The sequence below is a fragment of the Athene cunicularia genome (genome assembly GCF_003259725.1).
Source record: "Athene cunicularia isolate RWA chromosome 2 unlocalized genomic scaffold, athCun1 chr2_part1, whole genome shotgun sequence".
Lineage (NCBI taxonomy): Eukaryota > Metazoa > Chordata > Aves > Strigiformes > Strigidae > Athene > Athene cunicularia.
In genome coordinates, this window is record NW_020799095.1 from 43,255,124 (window position 1) to 43,273,731 (window position 18,608).

The 18,608-nt window shown below is 40.2% G+C and overlaps 1 protein-coding gene across 1 annotated transcript in view; it reads left to right on the forward strand.

Moving 5' to 3' along the window:
* The window catches only part of PTPRN2 (protein tyrosine phosphatase, receptor type N2), a 616,207-nt gene that overhangs the window by 507,151 nt on the left and 90,448 nt on the right, over nucleotides 1-18,608 (forward strand). Inside the window, exon 13 of the mRNA XM_026843491.1 lies at nucleotides 708-920. Within this exon, the coding sequence (XP_026699292.1) occupies nucleotides 708-920 (213 nt within the window). The remainder of the gene's footprint in view (nucleotides 1-707; nucleotides 921-18,608) is intronic.

Here is an 18,608-nt window from a genome sequence, read left to right on the forward strand (position 1 = left end):
GTGCTTTTCAATTCATTTCCCTGGTAATTGTGAAAGGGGGAATGCAGGCCAAATGAGTCTTGCTGCAATTTGCGCGCCTGGTCTTTTCATTTTCATGTTGCGTTTTTAATTGTTGCTAATATAGCTTATAATGAAGCTAATGAGGGGAAATTATTGTACAACTTTTTAGCACATGGAGACAAGTGAAATGCACTAGAAGGATTCTCTCCTATTGCTGCAAAAATAATAGTAATCTGGAGGAGTTTGGAACTATCGCGCTTTTTTTTTTATCCTTTTCCTTCTACAACAGACAAAAGGAAGGACCGCCACCTACTTTTTCCTTTTTTCCCCCCTCTCTCCGTCGTTCCGTGTTTTATTTTTCACTCCAAGAAAAAAAAAAAAAAATCGGATTTTCCCTGGCTGCCCCCGTCGCAGCCCCCGGCCCTGGCCGCGGTCCTGCGGGGAGTGCGCGGAGCTGCGGGGCGCGCCGCGGTGTTTGCGCGCAGCGAGCGCGCCCACCTCCGCCTCCCGGTAGTTAAACGCAAACCGCCGGGAGAGGAGGGGATGGAGGGGGACATAGCCGGCAGTGCTGTCCCTGCCCGCCCGTTTGCCTCCGTCCTCGGCTGAAAGTTAGTGCTGCCGGGTGGCTTCCCCCGACGGGGTCCCCTTCCTCCGCGCTGCTCAGCGACCACGCAACTCAGGCGCTGCCTCTCTCTCCTCCCCTGCAGAAAAGCAACGTCCCGCCGCTCTCGCAGCGCGGGGAAGAAGCGGAATCCGCCAAATTCCTCCTTCTCACCCTCCTCTCCCTCGCCTGCATCGCCGGGGTCCTGGCGGCGTCGGGGGTCGCCTACTGCCTCCGCCACCGCGCCCGCCGCCGCCTGAAGGAGAAGCTCTCGGCCCTGGGGGCCGACGCCGGCTCCGACGCCCCCGCTGCTTATCAGGTAAGCACCAACCTTTCCTCCTCCGGCCCTGCCTCCCCGGGGTGCCCGGCAGAGCCCGGGGGGACCCTTCTCCTATTGGGAGCCGAGGGGGTGGGTTTGTTTCCAACGCTGCCCTTCCCCCCACACACACCCTCCCCGCTCCATTCATGTTCCCGCCGATTCACTGTAGCAGCTTTTTAATGCTGGGTATTAATCTTGGCTATTCTGGGAGTGGCTGTAAATTCGTGCTTAATTAGAAACATTAAAAAAAAAAAACCAAAACCAAAACCCTTGCCATTGAAATTCCCAGAAAAATAACATTAATATCCATAATCTGTCACCCCTGCCACTATTAATAACGAAAAATCTTTACCATTTATGAGGAATGGATTGCACGGTTATCTGAAGATGTCTCTCTTTTTGAGTAATCGACTTTTTCGGGGTCTGATACAAAAAGAGCCTTTGACCTGATCTGTTGCCACCTTCTGCCATTATTCAGATAAAATGAAATCTAATGCTGATAGATGGGGAGGTAAACCAGGACTGGTTCTGGGAAAACAATGGTAGCAGATGTGTACCCAGTAATACGGGAGGACTGCACTCAGGTTTCCTGAAATAAATCAGAAACTTCAGGCTTTCTCTTTCAGTTTCAAGAGTATTGGGTGGAGAGACACTCTACGTCTCCCTGAAGTTTGTTTTAGATCATGGTACTTATTTCTTGGTGTGTTATTGGTGTGGTAATTCATATGTTATGGTCATATACTACACAACCTTCCTCTGTTATCCCAAAATATTTGGAACGTGACCAGGAAAAAGAATTCAGAAATGTGTAAATATTGTTGCTGTACAATCCGTGTCTGCTGTGCACTCGTAGGGTCTCCCTAATGGCACTTTTTTGTCAAGTTTCATTTCACCTCCTTGTTCTGCTTAGGATCAGACATTATGGCCCGACTGTATTCTGGAACTGAGATAGATTCAAATTGGCAGCTGGGAGTCATACGGGAATAAACTCATACTTCCTCCCAAAGTTTGGGTCTGCCTGTACCTCTTACATGTTAAAGATGTAATATATTAAGTATGTCTCCACAGGCTGGGTCCAGGGAGATTCTAGTACAGAAAGATAAATATGAATGTTTCTGTACCAATTAGTATCTTCAGGAATGGTTTTGGTTTTCAGCTTATATGGAATGTTTACTTAAAAAAAAAATCTTTAAATTACTTTACATTTTTAAATTCAATGGCTTCCAAAGCGAGAGAGAGTGAGAGCAAGAGCATTTTCAGTGGAAAAAAAAGGAGCGTCCTCCAGGATAAAATGTGAGCAAACCAGCAGTTTGTCAAATCAGTTTTGTTGGCCAAATAGACTGTGGCCGTAAATATTTTTGTTTGGTTTCAATAGGGAACTCGCTGTTGCCTTATTTAAATCACAGAAGCAATAGGTAGTCTTTTTCTTCCGTGAAACATGAATACAAGAATTCTTAATTTTTTTAAAAAAAGCCCTCCAGGTTCCAAAATCACACTTGAAACTGAATTTGTGATAATTAACAGGACAATCTTCCTACTGACAGCTCTAATTAATAGTATCTGTAATTAAAATCGTGCCCTTCCAGCAGGAAAATTGTTTGAATTTCTTGGAGTGACCTTTTTTGCCATTTCTCCTGGGAGTATAGTGGTTAAGTTGATATTGATTTTATAATGAGCTCTGGTTTGTTTAATAAGAATCTGTAATCCAGACACTAAATGAAATGTGTGCTTCATTTCTTCGTGCCAGATTTATATATATTTTAAAATCTTCCTAGTTAGATCTGAGAGTGACATTTTCTGTTTAAAAACAACAACAACGCTTCAGGGATGCTGCTCACTTTTTCAATAGCAAGGCTGTATTAATATTCTTTGTTTCTGACCTTTGGGCCCAGTCCTAACCATCTGACTTCTTAAACATTTCCATTGGTTTTTCAGGGGAACTGTAGTCAGGAGTGGGAGGAAAAATGTTTTTCCTTAAATACAAAGGTTTCTAAGGGCTTGGCTCTCCTCCCATGGAAGTAAATGGGAATTTTGCCATTTGTTTCAATGGCAGCAGTAGGAGGCCCCAGTATAGACAGACAAAATACTCGGGCAGTTTTGATGATGCTAAGTAGCGTTTTATCAGAATGAATCACTGAGCCTGGTTCTGTATATAATAAACTATTCACATGGATTTGAAGAGAAATAGGATTGAGCCCTATTCGCATCATCAAAATCGCCTTAGTGTTGCGCTGTGTTAAATGTAATGGATATCTGGTGTGATGCATGTTTTGGATAACATGAATTAGGTTTCAGAAAAGCGTCAATTATCTTTTTCCTCATCTTCTCTGATTCTCTTAGGGAAATAATGTAGCCTGTATTAATATGGGAGAAGAAAAAAGCAGATAGCTTTCAAAATTGTACCTGCTTTGTTCTCTTCTGTTAAATGTTTCCCAAGTATCTGCTCAGTTAACAGTGTATTTTAAAAATATGAAATATTTCAGCAGCTCCTGCCGCTAGACTTTAAAGCACGATACTCCTAATATGTTGCTGTTTACAGCTTAAGTGACAATTCTTTCTTTTTTTTTTATTTATATATTTTTATTTGAAGGGGGAGAAATTGGTTGGTATAAAAGGGCCTGGTCGCCCAGTGCGAATCAGAGGGAGCACTGAAATACCACTTTGATTCACATGCTTCTCAAAATGTCAGTGGTTTATATCTTCACATAAACAAGACTGACCTAAATTTTGAACATTTAGCAGAAGGATTTTTCATCCTAACCCAGTTCAGCCAGGAGCATTCATTTGGGCTTTTACTCCTTCCGTACTCATCCTGTGAACATTGAAGAGTTTTTTCCCACAGTTGCTTTTTTTTTTACCCCCCCTTCTCATTTTGAGATGGAGAAAACAGACAAGCCATATTCTCAAGGAAACAGCAGGCTGGCTGCTAAGTCTGGCCCCCACAATGGTGGCATAACGCTTGTCATGCAACGTCACTCTCCCTCGGGCACTCACCTGCTAGCAGGAGCAGTTCTTGTGTGAGCACACTTAGCTGCTAACACAAGTACTTCTTGTGTAAATGCATGTAGAAGTGACCGGTCTTAGGCAGGACAACCAATACCATTTAAAAGTTGAAGCAGGCAAATAAAATGTCTGTGGTGCCCCTGGTAAGCTGCCAAATGGCCTGATACCTCTTGAAGGTGTATTTGGTTCTTCAGGGGGCTGGAACAGCAAGCAGCTGGCCTTCAAAGTGTTAAAGTAAGGTCTGGGAGACTAAACCTTATTGAAAGACTAAGTAACACTAGGAAGGATAGATACACAATTGCAACTTTATTTTTCTTTGAATAACTAAACAACAAAATTATAGGCTAGTTTAATTAGACATCAGCTAAGGAGCTCTTCAAAATTAATGGAAATAGCGTATCTCATAAAATGTTGCATGTGCATAAAACACATTTTATACATAAAGGTGGACAGTTTTTGTGCACCTTTTAAACACGTCTCCTGTCCTTTCAAATCACATATGTAATGATTAGATAAGTCAGCGTTAGCTTTCAGGGATGACTAAAAAGAGGTTCTTACTGCCTCCGTGGTGCCCCTGCGCATGCGCGCACCTGCACTCGTGTTTTTAATTGTTGCTCGTGTTGCTTTGATCTTCTTTGAAAAGCAAGTTTAGCATTCTGCAAGCCCACTCTCTGGTCCAGGAGATTAGGGCAGAAGCGTTTTAGGAATTTTCAGCAGACACTCTTTGATTTATTTCACAACACTGAGCAGATTTTCTTCATGCACTTTGAAGTCTTTAGAACATAACCCAGAGAAAAACGGGCTTTCAGACATCAGGGGCGGGCTGCAAACAGGGCCACTAAGTGCACATCTTACTTGTCACTACTCCCATTAGCGAGCAATTTATTAATGTAATGAGTGTATGTTAGTGACTGCTACTATTTAGGGATGCTCTGTTTGATTCAGGGTGATGTATTTGTGAGTCCAGCTGAACCCTGGCTTTTGACCCCTGTGCAGGGAATGCTGGGTTGTGCAAGATGTTAAACCATCAGCATATTTTATACTTTGCGCTGCAGAACTTTCCTATGAGCATGGTCTTCTGCATCACTGATAATGCTCTGCAAAACGTTGCCCATAATGGAATTTAAAGGCAAAAGTTAAAATGCACTGAAACTGCATTCAGAAAGCCTCCCTTTTAATATTTTATGTCAATAATGTTCTTTTTAATTTTCCCTCATCTCAGCCAAAAGAACTTCCTTTAAAAAGTAAAGGGGCAAAGACCAAACAATTTACAGTGAAGTTCCTTCTTAAGCTGCCTGAAATATTCAAGGTTACATGAGCTGTGCGCTGTCAGTGCAGCCGGATTACATCATCAACTGTTTTAAAAATTTGTTCAAACAACTTGATTTGGCAGGCATATAATTGTAAATTGTATGTAAATTGTACATTATTACATGCATTATATTATATATAAATTATATATTCCTTTGTCAAATGCAGTCTTATTAATTACATGATCCTTCTGAATTCAAAGCCACTGAGAACTTCTCTGTGCTTTTATAGATTTGATCCTGCTGGTATTTTTTATTAGGGATGTTAAGAACACTATTTATGACAATTACATTAAATATTTTGCTGCAAATATTTTAAAAGGCTCCGATTGAAAGAATCCACTGGAAACATATTCTCTACTTAACCATCATGCCTAGTTTGTGTGTTTAAATACAGATAATTCGTTACCTCTAGTATGGCTTCATATTTTACACTCTAGACTGACTTTCATGAGAAAACTTGTTATTACAGTATTACATCTTAATGTTATAATACTACTGTATATAAACTCATTAGAAAATGGTATTTTGCGAACTAAGTGAAATGGAAAGAAAAAAGAAAAAAAAAGTTGCTCTTATTTGTCAAGTTCCCAGTAATATTCCAATTAACATGAGGGTTGGGACCAAAGAAAACTGGTAAACGGGGGATAATCAGTACCATAAAGTATTACCTCCTATCTATGTAAAGCTTCATTTTCAAGGACCCTCACTACACTTAAGCAAAAAAGATACCACTGAGGACAAAGTGTATTCAGGACATGAGTATTTAGTAAACATTTCAGTAAGGAATACGTTTAGTAAGGATTTTGGATAGTTTAAAATCTTGCCTTAAGGCTGAATGCTATAAAGGGCTTGCTTGTGTTTTCTTCTGGGAAAACAAAGGACATAACGCATTTTTAATCTTTTCTTTTCCTGTGTCCTTATTAAAAGGGAAAAAAAAAATCATCTCATGTGACCATGTAAAACAACAGGACAAACTGTAATTGTAGTAAAATATACATGGGGAGGCATATGTATTAGAAGAGTTCTTGTCCATTTAAGGCTGCCTATTGTGTATTATGTGAACATTTTTCTCTATCTTTAATTAGAATTTTGTTTTTAAATAAATTCTCAGGAACCCGCAAATACGTTGTATGTAATGTTACGTAAACCACTGCACTTTAGGGTGAGACAGTTTTGACAATATACAAAATTATATATTCTATACAGTAGTCACACATAGCAGTAATAGGAGAGGATAAAAAAGGGGGGACTGTTTTAAGGTGATTAGAAAAGAGTTTACCTTATGTTTAAACTCTTCGTTAAATTCAGACAGTAGATGTCCAAAGCAGAATGAGGCAAAACAGGAGGTGTACAAATATGGATTTAACTTTTAATCTGTTTTTTATCTGATTAGTGTTCAGAACAATCCACAATTCCTGTGGTGCAGTGGACTATGTAATTCCCTAACCTTGCTTCCTGTGGTAGCCATAAAATTGAGTTAAATGGTAGTAATGTTCAAAATAGCATTTCAAAATACTGTATGAATTTATAAATCAGCAGAAATGTATCAAACATGCCTGTTTGATAAGTTGGGGGTATAAATAGCAAACCCCTAGCATTTAAAATCAATTACAAAATACTGCTTAATGAGAAATGCCCATAAGTGCCAAAGCTCAATGGCACAGATTTCAGAGGGCACTTCAGGAAATCTGTATTTGAGCTTGCTGCGTCTGTCTGCGAGGAGCAGTGCTCTCCCATCGCCCCTTCCCCTGCTCTGCCCACTGCTCCAGCACGCACGGTCCCCGCAGCGGGACAGCCCTGGGGGAACCACGCTGGCTGCGCAAGAGAGGCATGTTGGGCTTGTTATGAATGGCTCTCACCCAAGCTTTTCCTATTTAAGAAAATAACTTTTGTAAATTACTCAGTATTGGAGAAATGGACTTGCCCTGACCAGATAGGGTTTTACCTTTGCAGTTCAGGTTCTGGGCTGCAGCAGCAGTGGCAGTGCAGCAACACTTTGAGTAAAACACTCTTTATGTTAGAGCAAGCAGTGGAGAGAGAGGATTTTTGCAGGTATGGAAGGAAAAGGAGTATACATTCAACTCCTGGAGTGTTTGGATGAGAAGGTGGCATGTGGGTTTAGGTTTGAGTAATATAAACCATCTTTTTCCATTAGTTGGCAGTTTATCTGCATAGGACTAGTGAAGAGTAACAGAGAGAAGGTGATGTTGACCCTTTCCTCTTATGTGACTTTGTTGTTCCCTGTCTAAAGAATACGATGTTTGAGCTTGGTGTTTTGTGGAACAAGGACAAACATGCTTCAAGCATCTTGAAGTATAATTTCTGTGTATTTAGGGTGTAAGAAAATGCTAAGAAAAAAACAGTAGGAGGGGAAATTCAGTTAGTGACTCATTTTTAATTACTGGGAAATCCAGAGTCCCTACCCAAACAGGCATTTCTTAGAAAATGTGCTGGAGGTGCTCTGGGCTTGCAGGCTGCATCTCGCCTGGTATATTAAACCGATAAATTGTTCAAATGGCTCTGGCACCATTTCAGGCCAAGCCACCCAACTTTCTCCCAGTTTCTCAGCACAGTTAGCACAGGCCAAGAAAAAGACATATAGTCATTCACCAGGCAGTTTCCTTAATAATTTGGCTGTGGCCACCCAGCTATAGAGGGTGAGAATTACTGTTGCTTTATCTGCCCTAACTCCCCATCCTGGACCACCAAGGTCTGGGCTCCCACTCCCGAGCATCCTGCTCCCAAGCATCTGGCTCCTGCGCATCCTGCTTCTGCTTCAGAGCCCCTTCCACCCGTCCCTGCCGTGCTGCGGGCTGTTTGCCAGCTGAGCGTGGGCTGGTTCTGGATAAGTACAATGGATTGTCTCCCTCTGGTAAATTGATTATGTCCCAGTGCCTGTATGTTATAAAGAAGCCAAAGATAACCACAGCCTTGCCTAATGGGCTGGAGAGTATTTGATCTGCAGTCCCAGGCAGTACATCATCTCAAGTGTCCTGATTTCTTTCTGGAATAACTATACTGTCTTCAGTGGCATTTTTTTTCTGATGTAATGTAGAGGATAATCAGGCCTGTCTTTCCCACACACTTCTGCCCTTTTTTCTGTTTTAGGATTTTCCTTTTTCTTTTGGAGCAGCTCTGTTATCATGTTTCAGATTTGACACATTCTTCTATTGTATATTCTCTGAACGCTCAGCAGCTAACACTGCTATCTGGCTTGCTGAGCCTTTCATATTCCTTCAGAGTGCTGCACTAGAAGAAAAAAATACGTTTTTTAAAGTTTTTAGCTGGGAAGCTTTCTTATTTGCAGAATGAATCTTGTACCAGGGTCATGTTCCCTAGAAGAGAGTAGAAGTTAATTGTGTGTACATAAAGAACTGTTGTAGACAGTGTTTGTCAGTTCTTGTAGGACCATGATGCCTGCGAACAGGAACAGGTTTCAGTTTATTCTCTGAAGTCTGTAAGGTACATAAAAAGCATTCTCCCTACTGCTTTCTTCTGGGTACATCTGTTCGTCCTGCACACCAGTCTCACACAGTGGGCAGTGAGGGGGGGGAGGAGTTGGGGGGGCAGCGTTGCTTCCTTTCGCCTTCGCCGTGCAGGCCGAGAAGATGTGCTGTGCTTTGCAGTGTGCTGGCAGAGCACGTCCATGTCCTGCCCAAAGCCAGTGAGATCTCAGCTTCAGAGGTCTTTGTCCTTCCTGCACTGTGCTTGTGCTTAGCCTTAGTGAAGGATTTGAGTCTGACCGCAGCCACCCAAGGTTTTACCCTGGTAAACCCATACAGACTCAGTTGTTTTCTGGGACAGGTAAAGAAAAGTAGGTTTCAAATACCAGCTCTTGCAGGGATGTCACGAAGTTGAATATTCTGAGTGGACTGTGATGTTTTCGCTTGTTTTATTGTAGTATAAATTATGAGAGAAGAAGTTTGGGTAAAGCAGACTGGAGCTCTCCTGGGGTCATGCTGCTCAATTGCTTCAGTCTTCACAAAGGCACAAGTGAGAGGTGCTGTCTCGAACAGCCTTGGGAGCATGCATGACACATGAGGGCCGGGGGACCCACGGATGGCCTGTGTGCAGAGCTACATAGAGTTGGACGCTGAGGATGTGGTTTGTGTTGACTGGACAAGAGGCCTCATTTCATTCCTCTCAACAGGGACAAAGCTGCTGCTCCACGCATGCAGACCTCCTATCCAGGGTATTTTCCTTTTCATATACTTACATGCACAAAAGAGATAATAAATGCTTTCTATCTGTTTAAATAACTGTAGAAAACAATTTGAGTGATTTAATGCACACCAGCAAGGTATGGTAAAGGACTGAGACAACTCACCTGCTTTCTTTGTACTGTGATATTTGCTATTACAGGTTCTAAGCTCTCATGGTACCAGTGTCTGTCACTGCAGTATAAGTCAGCTGGGACACCCCTGCAGCTCACAGATCCAGTTTTTGTCTCTTGCATTCTTACCAAACAAACAAACCAAAACTGAAGAAGGGAGACTGTAAAAGGACATTTCTAGAAGTTAAATCCTTCAAAGAACCAAAATTAATTTGGAGGAGGGTGGGAAAGAATAGTTTTTGAATTGGAGAAAATGAAATTTAGTGTAGGTGGCTTATCCAGAGGAGAAAATGCATGAGGTTTTCTCTTAGCTGTGCTGACTGGTTTCTAGACTTTTTGCCAAAGCCAAATGAGTGATGTTTTATTGATGGTTGCTTGGGATGACTGCATTCTGAACCAAGGACAGATTTTGATCAGGGAAATAGTTTGTTAAATTTTTAATATTTCAGACTGATAAAATCCTATTAATTTTTTGGTGCAGTTCTTACTTTTTTTGTTTTCCTGTCTAGCTAACATGGTTGCAGGCTTCTTGGTGATTCCTGCTTTTTCCTTCTATGTTAGGCTGCTGCTGCTTTGCAGAACCATGTTCTGGCAGCATTTCAGAGATCTCAGAAGTGGCTGATCTTGCCCTCCAAAGTGGGAACAGCTCATCATGATTGTGATAAAACTCACTTTTGATACTGGGTTTACATGCTTACCTCAGCTAATTAAAATCACTCCCTTCCCCCTCATCAGATGTTACCTAACTTGGGGATATATGCATTTCACACAGGTGAGGTGGCTTTTCCTTGGTTGTGCTGTCTGACAACAGCAGAGGTATATGGTTTGAAGTGGACTGCGGTAGAGCTATAACTACCAACCCTACACATTTTCTAGTACTGCTGGTCTGAACATCCCCCTAATCTTCAGAAATGTATCGGAGAGAATATTCCCATCAGAGAAATATTGATCTTTCCCACTAGCTATTAATAGAAGAACAAGGGGAAGGTGAAAAGTAAAATTCAGTATGCTCCTGTTTTTCTGACAGCATGGGGAAGAAACCCTTGGATTTTACTTTTTTACAACTTCTCAACTGGATTTCATCCTGGCTTCCTGGGAAAGAAAAATGCCTCGTGTGGAGTGGTATGGTGTGATTTGCTGGAAGAGGTTTTGCTACAGTGGATCACAGCGAAACATGCCAGTGGCTGGCTGTCCATAAGATAGGAGGAGAAATCTGATGGAGCTGAATGTAGTTTTGGGAGCAAGAACAATCTGCATATGTAAATTCGTTATATAGTGAAATTATGTCATACAGCATCTCCCTCTGTACTCTAGGGAAATAATATGTACAGTAAAATGGGAATGTGAGCATGTAAATTCCATATACTGTCACCCACAAGAGTGAAATAAAGAGCTGCAATTCCTAATTAACCTCACTGAAAAGCTCTCGGGTGTGAAGTTGAAGCATACAGAAGGGTTGCCTAGCAAGCTGTTCCAAATTTCAGCTTCTTTTTGAAGGTCTGGGTCAACCCAATGGCTCTCCAGGCACTGTCGACTAATAATTTTGTTTGCTTGTTTGAGGGCTTTAGAAGTTAATTAAGTATAAATCGATGCTTGAGGCTTCTGTGAGTGCTGGTCACTCCATTGCCAAAGGAACGCCGCAGAAATGGAGGGAGTGAGGAAAAGGTGACAAGAATGATTAAGGGTGTGGAAAAACTTGTATGAAGACGGATTGAAAAAACAGATTTCTTCTAAAACAGTAACGAGTGGCAGTGTAGAAAAGAAAAAATGTATATAAAATGAGGAACTGAAGAAAGAGTGGAAATCTTATTCTGTCTTCTGCCTAGCACAAGGGCAAAGTTGTTCAGTTATATTAGATACATAAAAGTCTAATAGAGGAAAAGCTGTCTGCATACTACAACACTATTTGTGCAGAATGTTGTTGCACCAGTTGTTAGCAGGAATGTCAAAAACCAAAAAACACATGAGAAAAAATCTTCTAGGTAATAAAATAGTTGATGATGCTTTAGAGCATGTCTGTAACTTCATGTCCCATGTCTTAAGATAATCCAAAATTAAGATGTGACCATTTTAGGAATATGCCTACCTTTTATGTGTTCCCCTGCGTGTTCCCGTGGTGCTTCTTGCAGACAAACTGGTGCCTGGTGAAGAGGTCCAAGGTGGAGTGATGACCTCTGTGCTTTTCATGAGTTGGCAAAGGGAAACACAGGAGCTGGAGTAATGGCCAGTGAAGTTCTTTTCTTTGAACACACATTAACTAGTTGTTGCTGCAGGGTATTTATTGGAAGTGCTGCCAGGAGGCAGGGTAGGGATGGTGTGGAGGTCTGCAGCTCTCCTCTGGGCAGGCAGTGCCAGGGCATGATCATGATTCAGTTGAGAGTGCGGATTTATGAAGAGGCAAGGGAGAGCCCAAAACAAATGTGTGTTCTTGCCATTTTCTCAAAAATATGAAGTATCTGTGTAACTCTGACCATCAGTACTAAGTGTAGATTTTCCAGTATCTCCTGTAACACTAATAAAGCAAACATGTAGGTATGTTGACCAACAGTTTTAATCCTTGAAGACTTTTGTGGTGTGTGATAGAAAAAATGTCTGTTCTCAGAGACACAATAGAACTCATACATACCTTTTTTCCCATAGTTTAGTAGAGTTCCTCTGTATTACCAGAGATGTGGCTCATAATAACCTGCTCTGAGTTGTGAGCAATGTTGTGCTTCATAGATCCTTCTTTCGCACTGCTTCCTTGTTCAAAAATTTGCATTTGTTCTTCCTTGCAGAGGTAAACAGTGCTTTCATTTTTATTTTCAGTGGGGAATGGGTGGAAAGCAATGACTTTAGTTTTCAGATCAGGAGAGGGTAAGGACTCGCAATTTCAGCTCTCATGAAAGATGATGTTATGAAAAAAAAATTGTCGCTGATGACCATCCTTGATAAATACTTCCTTGTCCCAGCATCACTTCTTATGTGTATAGCCACCTTCTACCAAAAAAAGTATTTGAGGTTTCTAGAAATTTTTAGGACTTGTTTTTGTATTTCTCTGACTGGTTTTAGTACCTCTGTTACCATGAATGCAGTTACACAGACTTAAAGAGAGGCACTAATAATCCTTGCAATGGTGTAAAATAACATTTTTAGACATAAACTTGTGGCTATATGTTTGTTTCTTTCCAGGCTGGAAGTGCATGCTGAGTCCTGCTGGCATCTGGGAATTCCTATTTCTGGCAGAAATGATTTCCCATTTTTAGTCCTGCAGGGCAATAAAATAGTGGACTATATGGCCTTAATGTATAGCTTTCCTGAGAAGCTACAGCTGGCTTGGGACTGCATTTTTTGCCTGCTTTGGGCCCCAGGCAACTATAGACGCTGGGAGTCGAAAAGGAAACATTTGTGGCACTTATCTTTTAGAGTGCTGGCATCTGCTGGAAGCTGGTCAGGCTTTGGGTGGGTTAGACAAAGTCAAAATACATGATGAATTTGCACATGGTTCTGCATGGCCTTTCAGGTTAATTCAATCATTACTACAGTTTATTTGTAGCCCATACTGTGCTGTATGGCTCTTGCTGTGCTAGCGGTGAATTTACTGTGCAGATTCATATTAAGAAACAGCTGTGCCCTCATGAGCATGTATTTGAATTAGTTAAGATGAACAAAATATGGAAAAGGTGAAGTTTGTTTTACACATTATTTTTCTCTGTCTAGTTAGTCCTTAAGAAATCTTTCCCCTCTCAGCTTCTATATACTTGTAAACACCACATGCAGCCACAGCTTGCACAGTATACACATACTTGTATACTTACTATATACTTGTAAAACACCACATGCAGCCTCAGCTGAAATGTGGGAAATGCAACTTAGAAACCAGCATTGGTTGAAAACACACACAAAAAAAAAAAAAAAAAAAAAAAAAAAAAAAAGTGGGGTTTTTTTGTTTGGGTTTTTTTTTTTGGTGACAGATAGGTCAGTCTCATATCCTGCTGCTTCCAGAATTACAGTTGTCTGAATTGCAAGACCGGTAATGCTCAGACACTGTCAGGGACACCCTGAGAAAAACCTGTGTGCTTTTATACCAGTAGATCTTAGGTGACTTCAGGTCTGTGGTTTGCAGACCTTTCCCGTTAGAAATAGCCCCTGGTTTCTGTGGAGGCATCCAGGTAGTCTTTTTAAATCTTGAGAGAAACCGCTATGATGTCATTATGACCATGATGTTATTATGCACGGAACATACCAGTCAAAATCAGTTTAAAGAAACATGAACTTTCTTTGTATATCTTCTATCTGTGAAGTCCAGTGTAATGCAGTTGTGTTAAGTCAGGCATCTATTTCATAAAACTCTTCCCTCTTTTAGAACAAGGATATAAACTGCTGTACTTACTTACACAGTCCTAGTTAGAGTGCTCTCTTGTATTTTTGTATAGGAAAAAAAATCCCTAGTAAATTAACTTAAACATGGTATTCAAATTTCACTGATCCTTTGGAAAGCAGTATTATCCCCAAAGATGTCTCTGCTTTGCTGGCATGGAGAGCAGGGAAAGCACACTACCGTTATTTCAGGGAAATATCATTAGACCTGTGCTCTCATGTCTTCCTTGGTGACACGAGCCATGTAAAAGACCTCTCCCTCCTTCAGGAGCTTCTGGGCTGTTTAGATGTCTACCTCATTGATGAAAGGTTACTGAAAGAATTAAAGTAAATATATTTCCTTAAGCTGTATTGCATAGTCAGTGTCTTCGGCTCTGTGCAAGCCAAAAAATTTCACATCTACTAGACTTCTAGAGATGTGTAGAAAACTCTGATGGCTTTTTGTTTTCTTGATTTGGTAGGATAAGATTGTGCAAATGCTTGAATTTAAAAGAAGGAATAAAATAAATATGTACAAATAAAGAAAAATTTATTTTCCATATAAAGATGACCATGTTTTCTTTGCCTTTCCCCTCCTGCATGGCCTCTAGTTTCTTTATGTACATGAAGGAAGGGAAATCATAATTACGTGAGTCATCACCAAGAAACACTTGCAATGTTAAAATAATTGAAATTTTTAATTTCGCAAACCATAACCAAAATTGGGATTTTGTTAGGAAGATGAGCTCGAGTCTGTGTCTGACTACAATGCTCTCAAAGACAAGCAGCAGCCCTAGATCATTTAGGTCATTTAAAAACCAAACAAAGCAGAACCCCTACACTGAGACTCAGGAGTTAAATCCAGAAATAGAAGGCGGTGCAGTACAAGAGGGGAGATAGTAAACTGAACTGGACAGATTAAAGCTGTTTTGACAATCAAGTAAATATATTTTACTTTTTAATTTTTTTTTTCTTCCAAGATCTATCACATGTAAGTCTAGATAAATATGAAATCTACAAAGTATGGCTATGTAATGATACATTTGATGCTGTGTCTTTCAAAATACTACTCTCAAGATTTTTCCAATATCTCCATTTGTTCCTTTTCTGAAAGCACACTGATCTCTGTAGTTGCCTTTTCTAGCAAGGATAGAAAATATATGTACAAATATTCCACATATGTAAACAGCTCTTTTAGTCCTGGACAAAAAGTATGTTACAATGAAACTAAAGCTTGAAAGTATGTTTCAATAACTCAAAAATAAATGGTAATAAAGCTGTAATTATCCCCAAAGCTACAAACACAGTAAATAAGTTAAAGTTAAATTTATAACACCTGCAAGCATATTAAGTATGCAAAAGCAAAACAAAGGCAGCCAAATTATTTTAGCTTCACCCTGTAGTAACACTAAGCAAATTTAGTTAGAGAATAATGATGTTTGTAGTCCTAGATTCATTTGTTTAAAAAAATGAGCTTACCTTATTTTTTCATTTTTAAAATCTCAGTGTTATGACTGCATCCACAGCAGAACAGGTAAATCCATGCTGTACATGCAGACCTCAGCTCATCCTGTGAATAATGCCTCCTTAGTTTAAAAGAAAGTGAGGCTACTATTTAATTACATATATTAAAGCTGAGAAGAAAAACATTTTTAAAGACCTTATTCTTCCATACCTAGCATGATGAAAGGTTACGTATATTCTTAGTTTTCATTATATATTTTGTTATAAAGTACAGCCTTGAATCCTTTAGAATTAAGTCAACATTTTTTATTTAAAATTTCTACAAAGCAATTTTGGTTTGCATGTAAAATGAACACAGTGCTATTGTGATCATGCCTGCTTAAGCAGATTTGTTTCTGATAGAATATTAGGTAGGTCAGGCTGAAACGGCTTGGTGTACACTCAGCTATCACTTTTAATAAACAGTAATTTCTTTGTCTAATGTCTCTGCAGTTTCTTAATCATTATACCATGGAGGGGTTTATTCTCTCTTGTATTTTGTTAATTCTGAAAATAATTGTGCTGCACTTGTTTCTGGGCTAGCTTAGATGATTTCCATTTGAATTTGTTAAGCAAAAGATTTTTAAAAGCACGGAAATGTTAGGCCTATTTCCTGGACTTTATTTTTGGAATTATGTAAATTTGGGGATCACTTACAAAAAATAGATTCCTTCCATTAATATGTAGTAATGAAATTTTTTTCTAAATAAACTGGAAAATTGGAATTTCATTCAGATCCCAGGCTCCTGCTAAGTAGATCTGAGGTGAATGTGACTGGAGAAGAAAAGGAGTATTTTAGATATGAAGCTGTTTTCATTTACTCTGAACTGAAACAATTTATAATGTGCCTCGTACCAGCTAGATGTCAACGATTCATATGCCATGGTCAGTGGCTGGACTTGGACTGCCTGAAAATATTGCCTAGTGCATTTGCATTAAGTAGGTATATTTCAGTAAACAGCAACATCCTCACTGGAGGCAGCTTTGAGGTGGACTGGCTCATCTTTAAAAGTAATGAGTGGAAAGCTGAGGTACGTGTTGGCCATCTCTTAACTGGGATGCTCAAGTCAGGTCTTCTGCCTGTAACATGCCACCCTGAAATTTTTAACTTACATTTTTGCAAATGAAACAAGGGAAAATATTCAATATTGCCTATTCAAGCCTCTGTTCCAGCTGGTTTTAGTTCCATGCTTGCCTACACTCTTAATCCTTACCATGGTGTATACACAGATTTCTCTCCAAAACCAAATATTTTAGTAAACTATGTGGTCTTAATGGATTTTCCAGATATGTACTGTAGTAGTTAAACTTGATGGAAGATAAAAATGTCTCCAAATTATCATTTGCTGTCTTGACATCCTGTGGTGCCGATGGCTGCCATGCATCACAAAACCCAAGTGGCAGCAAATGCTGCTGCTCCCGTTGCTGGGGACATCCAGAAGAGGTGGCCTAACACTTCTGGTGCTCAGCAGGTTGCATTTCTAAACCAGACCTGAACAGGTATCTGTGGGGTTCATTTCTGGACAGATTTGATGCCTCCTTGACACTTGAGAGAAGAGTTTCTTACTCTCTGCTCAAGTTCAGAGACCCTTCTAACAAAACATAGTGGTAATGCTGGCTTTCCATCCATGTGAGTTGTTTTTAATGTGGACAAACTACATTTATGCCACACTGTGGTTCATTCACGAGTGGGCTGTATGGATTTGAAAATCCATTTTGTACCCGAGGAAATAATTGTTGCTGCATGCTTCTCCCTGTCTCTGTGAGGACAACCAAGTATTAGGAGCACTTTAAAACCTCACTGAAAGAGGTCCAGGGGTTTTCTGAGAATATTCTTTATGGTTTGTTTAAGGTTATCAATTATGTCTCAAATAAAAAGCTCTCTACAGATGATCATTGTGCTGTACTTTGAACTCATTTAACTGGACATTATTTACAGAATATTTATCTCGGTTATGGCAGTTTTTGTCACAGAGCAATATTACTTTTCCATTATATACTGCATGTGACCACCACATAAGTTTGATAATAAATGTTGGGAAATAAAAAACAGAGTAAGTGCCTCAGTATGATAGCAATTCCCATGTGATGGGAAATAATGTCATAAACTTCAAATTACCTTTTAAATAAATGTTTACGTCCAACCCATCCATTAGATCATAGCCTGAAGGGTCAGGAAAATCATTTCTTCATATTTCACTGTATGCATTATGATTGCTTTTTTAGGTGTAAATGATGTTTTTAAATGAAGAATGGCACTCAAACTGTACACAAACAAGGGCTAGACATTACTGAGTCGCAGTATGGCAGAAATAGCCTCAGCCACTCGGCTAAATATAGACGTGCAGCAGTAAATTGAATTAATTCTTAGAAAATATTTTTAATGGTGTACGTGCTGAGACGGTACAGAAATACAGCACATGTCATTCTCACAGTTTGCAGCTTTGACATTTTAGTCAAGTTTAAATTCTAATTGTGGGTTGGTAGATGGCTGATTTGCTAAATGCTTTTGAGACTAAAGATTTTGGAGAGCAGAGAAGAGCATACCTGAGTATGCAGAAAAGTGTGCAGATAACAGAAATCATATTAATGAGGATCTTAACCATCTAGGGCTTTGTGTAGTTGTGAAGTGATGCCACTTCTGAGATCACCCAGTGTGAAACACTCCACTTGTTGAGACCCTGCTATTCCTCATGCCTTTCATGGGAAGAGAACGTTGCTAACCATCTCAAGGATGAAGCAAACCCAAATCACATTTAGACATTTCCCTGCTCTGAGCTGGCCCTCCCTAACCCATATGTCCTAGAGAAACCCATTTGACTCCCCAAAACGCCCCACACATCAAAACTTATATCCGTGGTGGTGTCAACTGTGTTATCCCTGCAGTGCTAGGCTAAAAACTCAACCAGGAATTGAAATGGTTAGGCTAACAGAGAGGTGGCCTTGAAGAAGCAGAAGCTGTAGGTGTCCTGAGACTGCTGACGTGCACGTGGGAATGGGGCATGTTCCTCAGCCTGGGCTGGGCTGGCTGGGAGTGGGGGAAGGAAGAGCTGTCAAGGGCTGTTAGACCAATCTGGAAATAAATTCAAACAAAAAACTTCTCTTTACAGGCAGGGGGAAACCCATTGTCTTGGAGATTTAAAACACCAATCAAGAAATTCAGTGGTGTTTTTTCTGCAACTATGATTTGACCTTCCT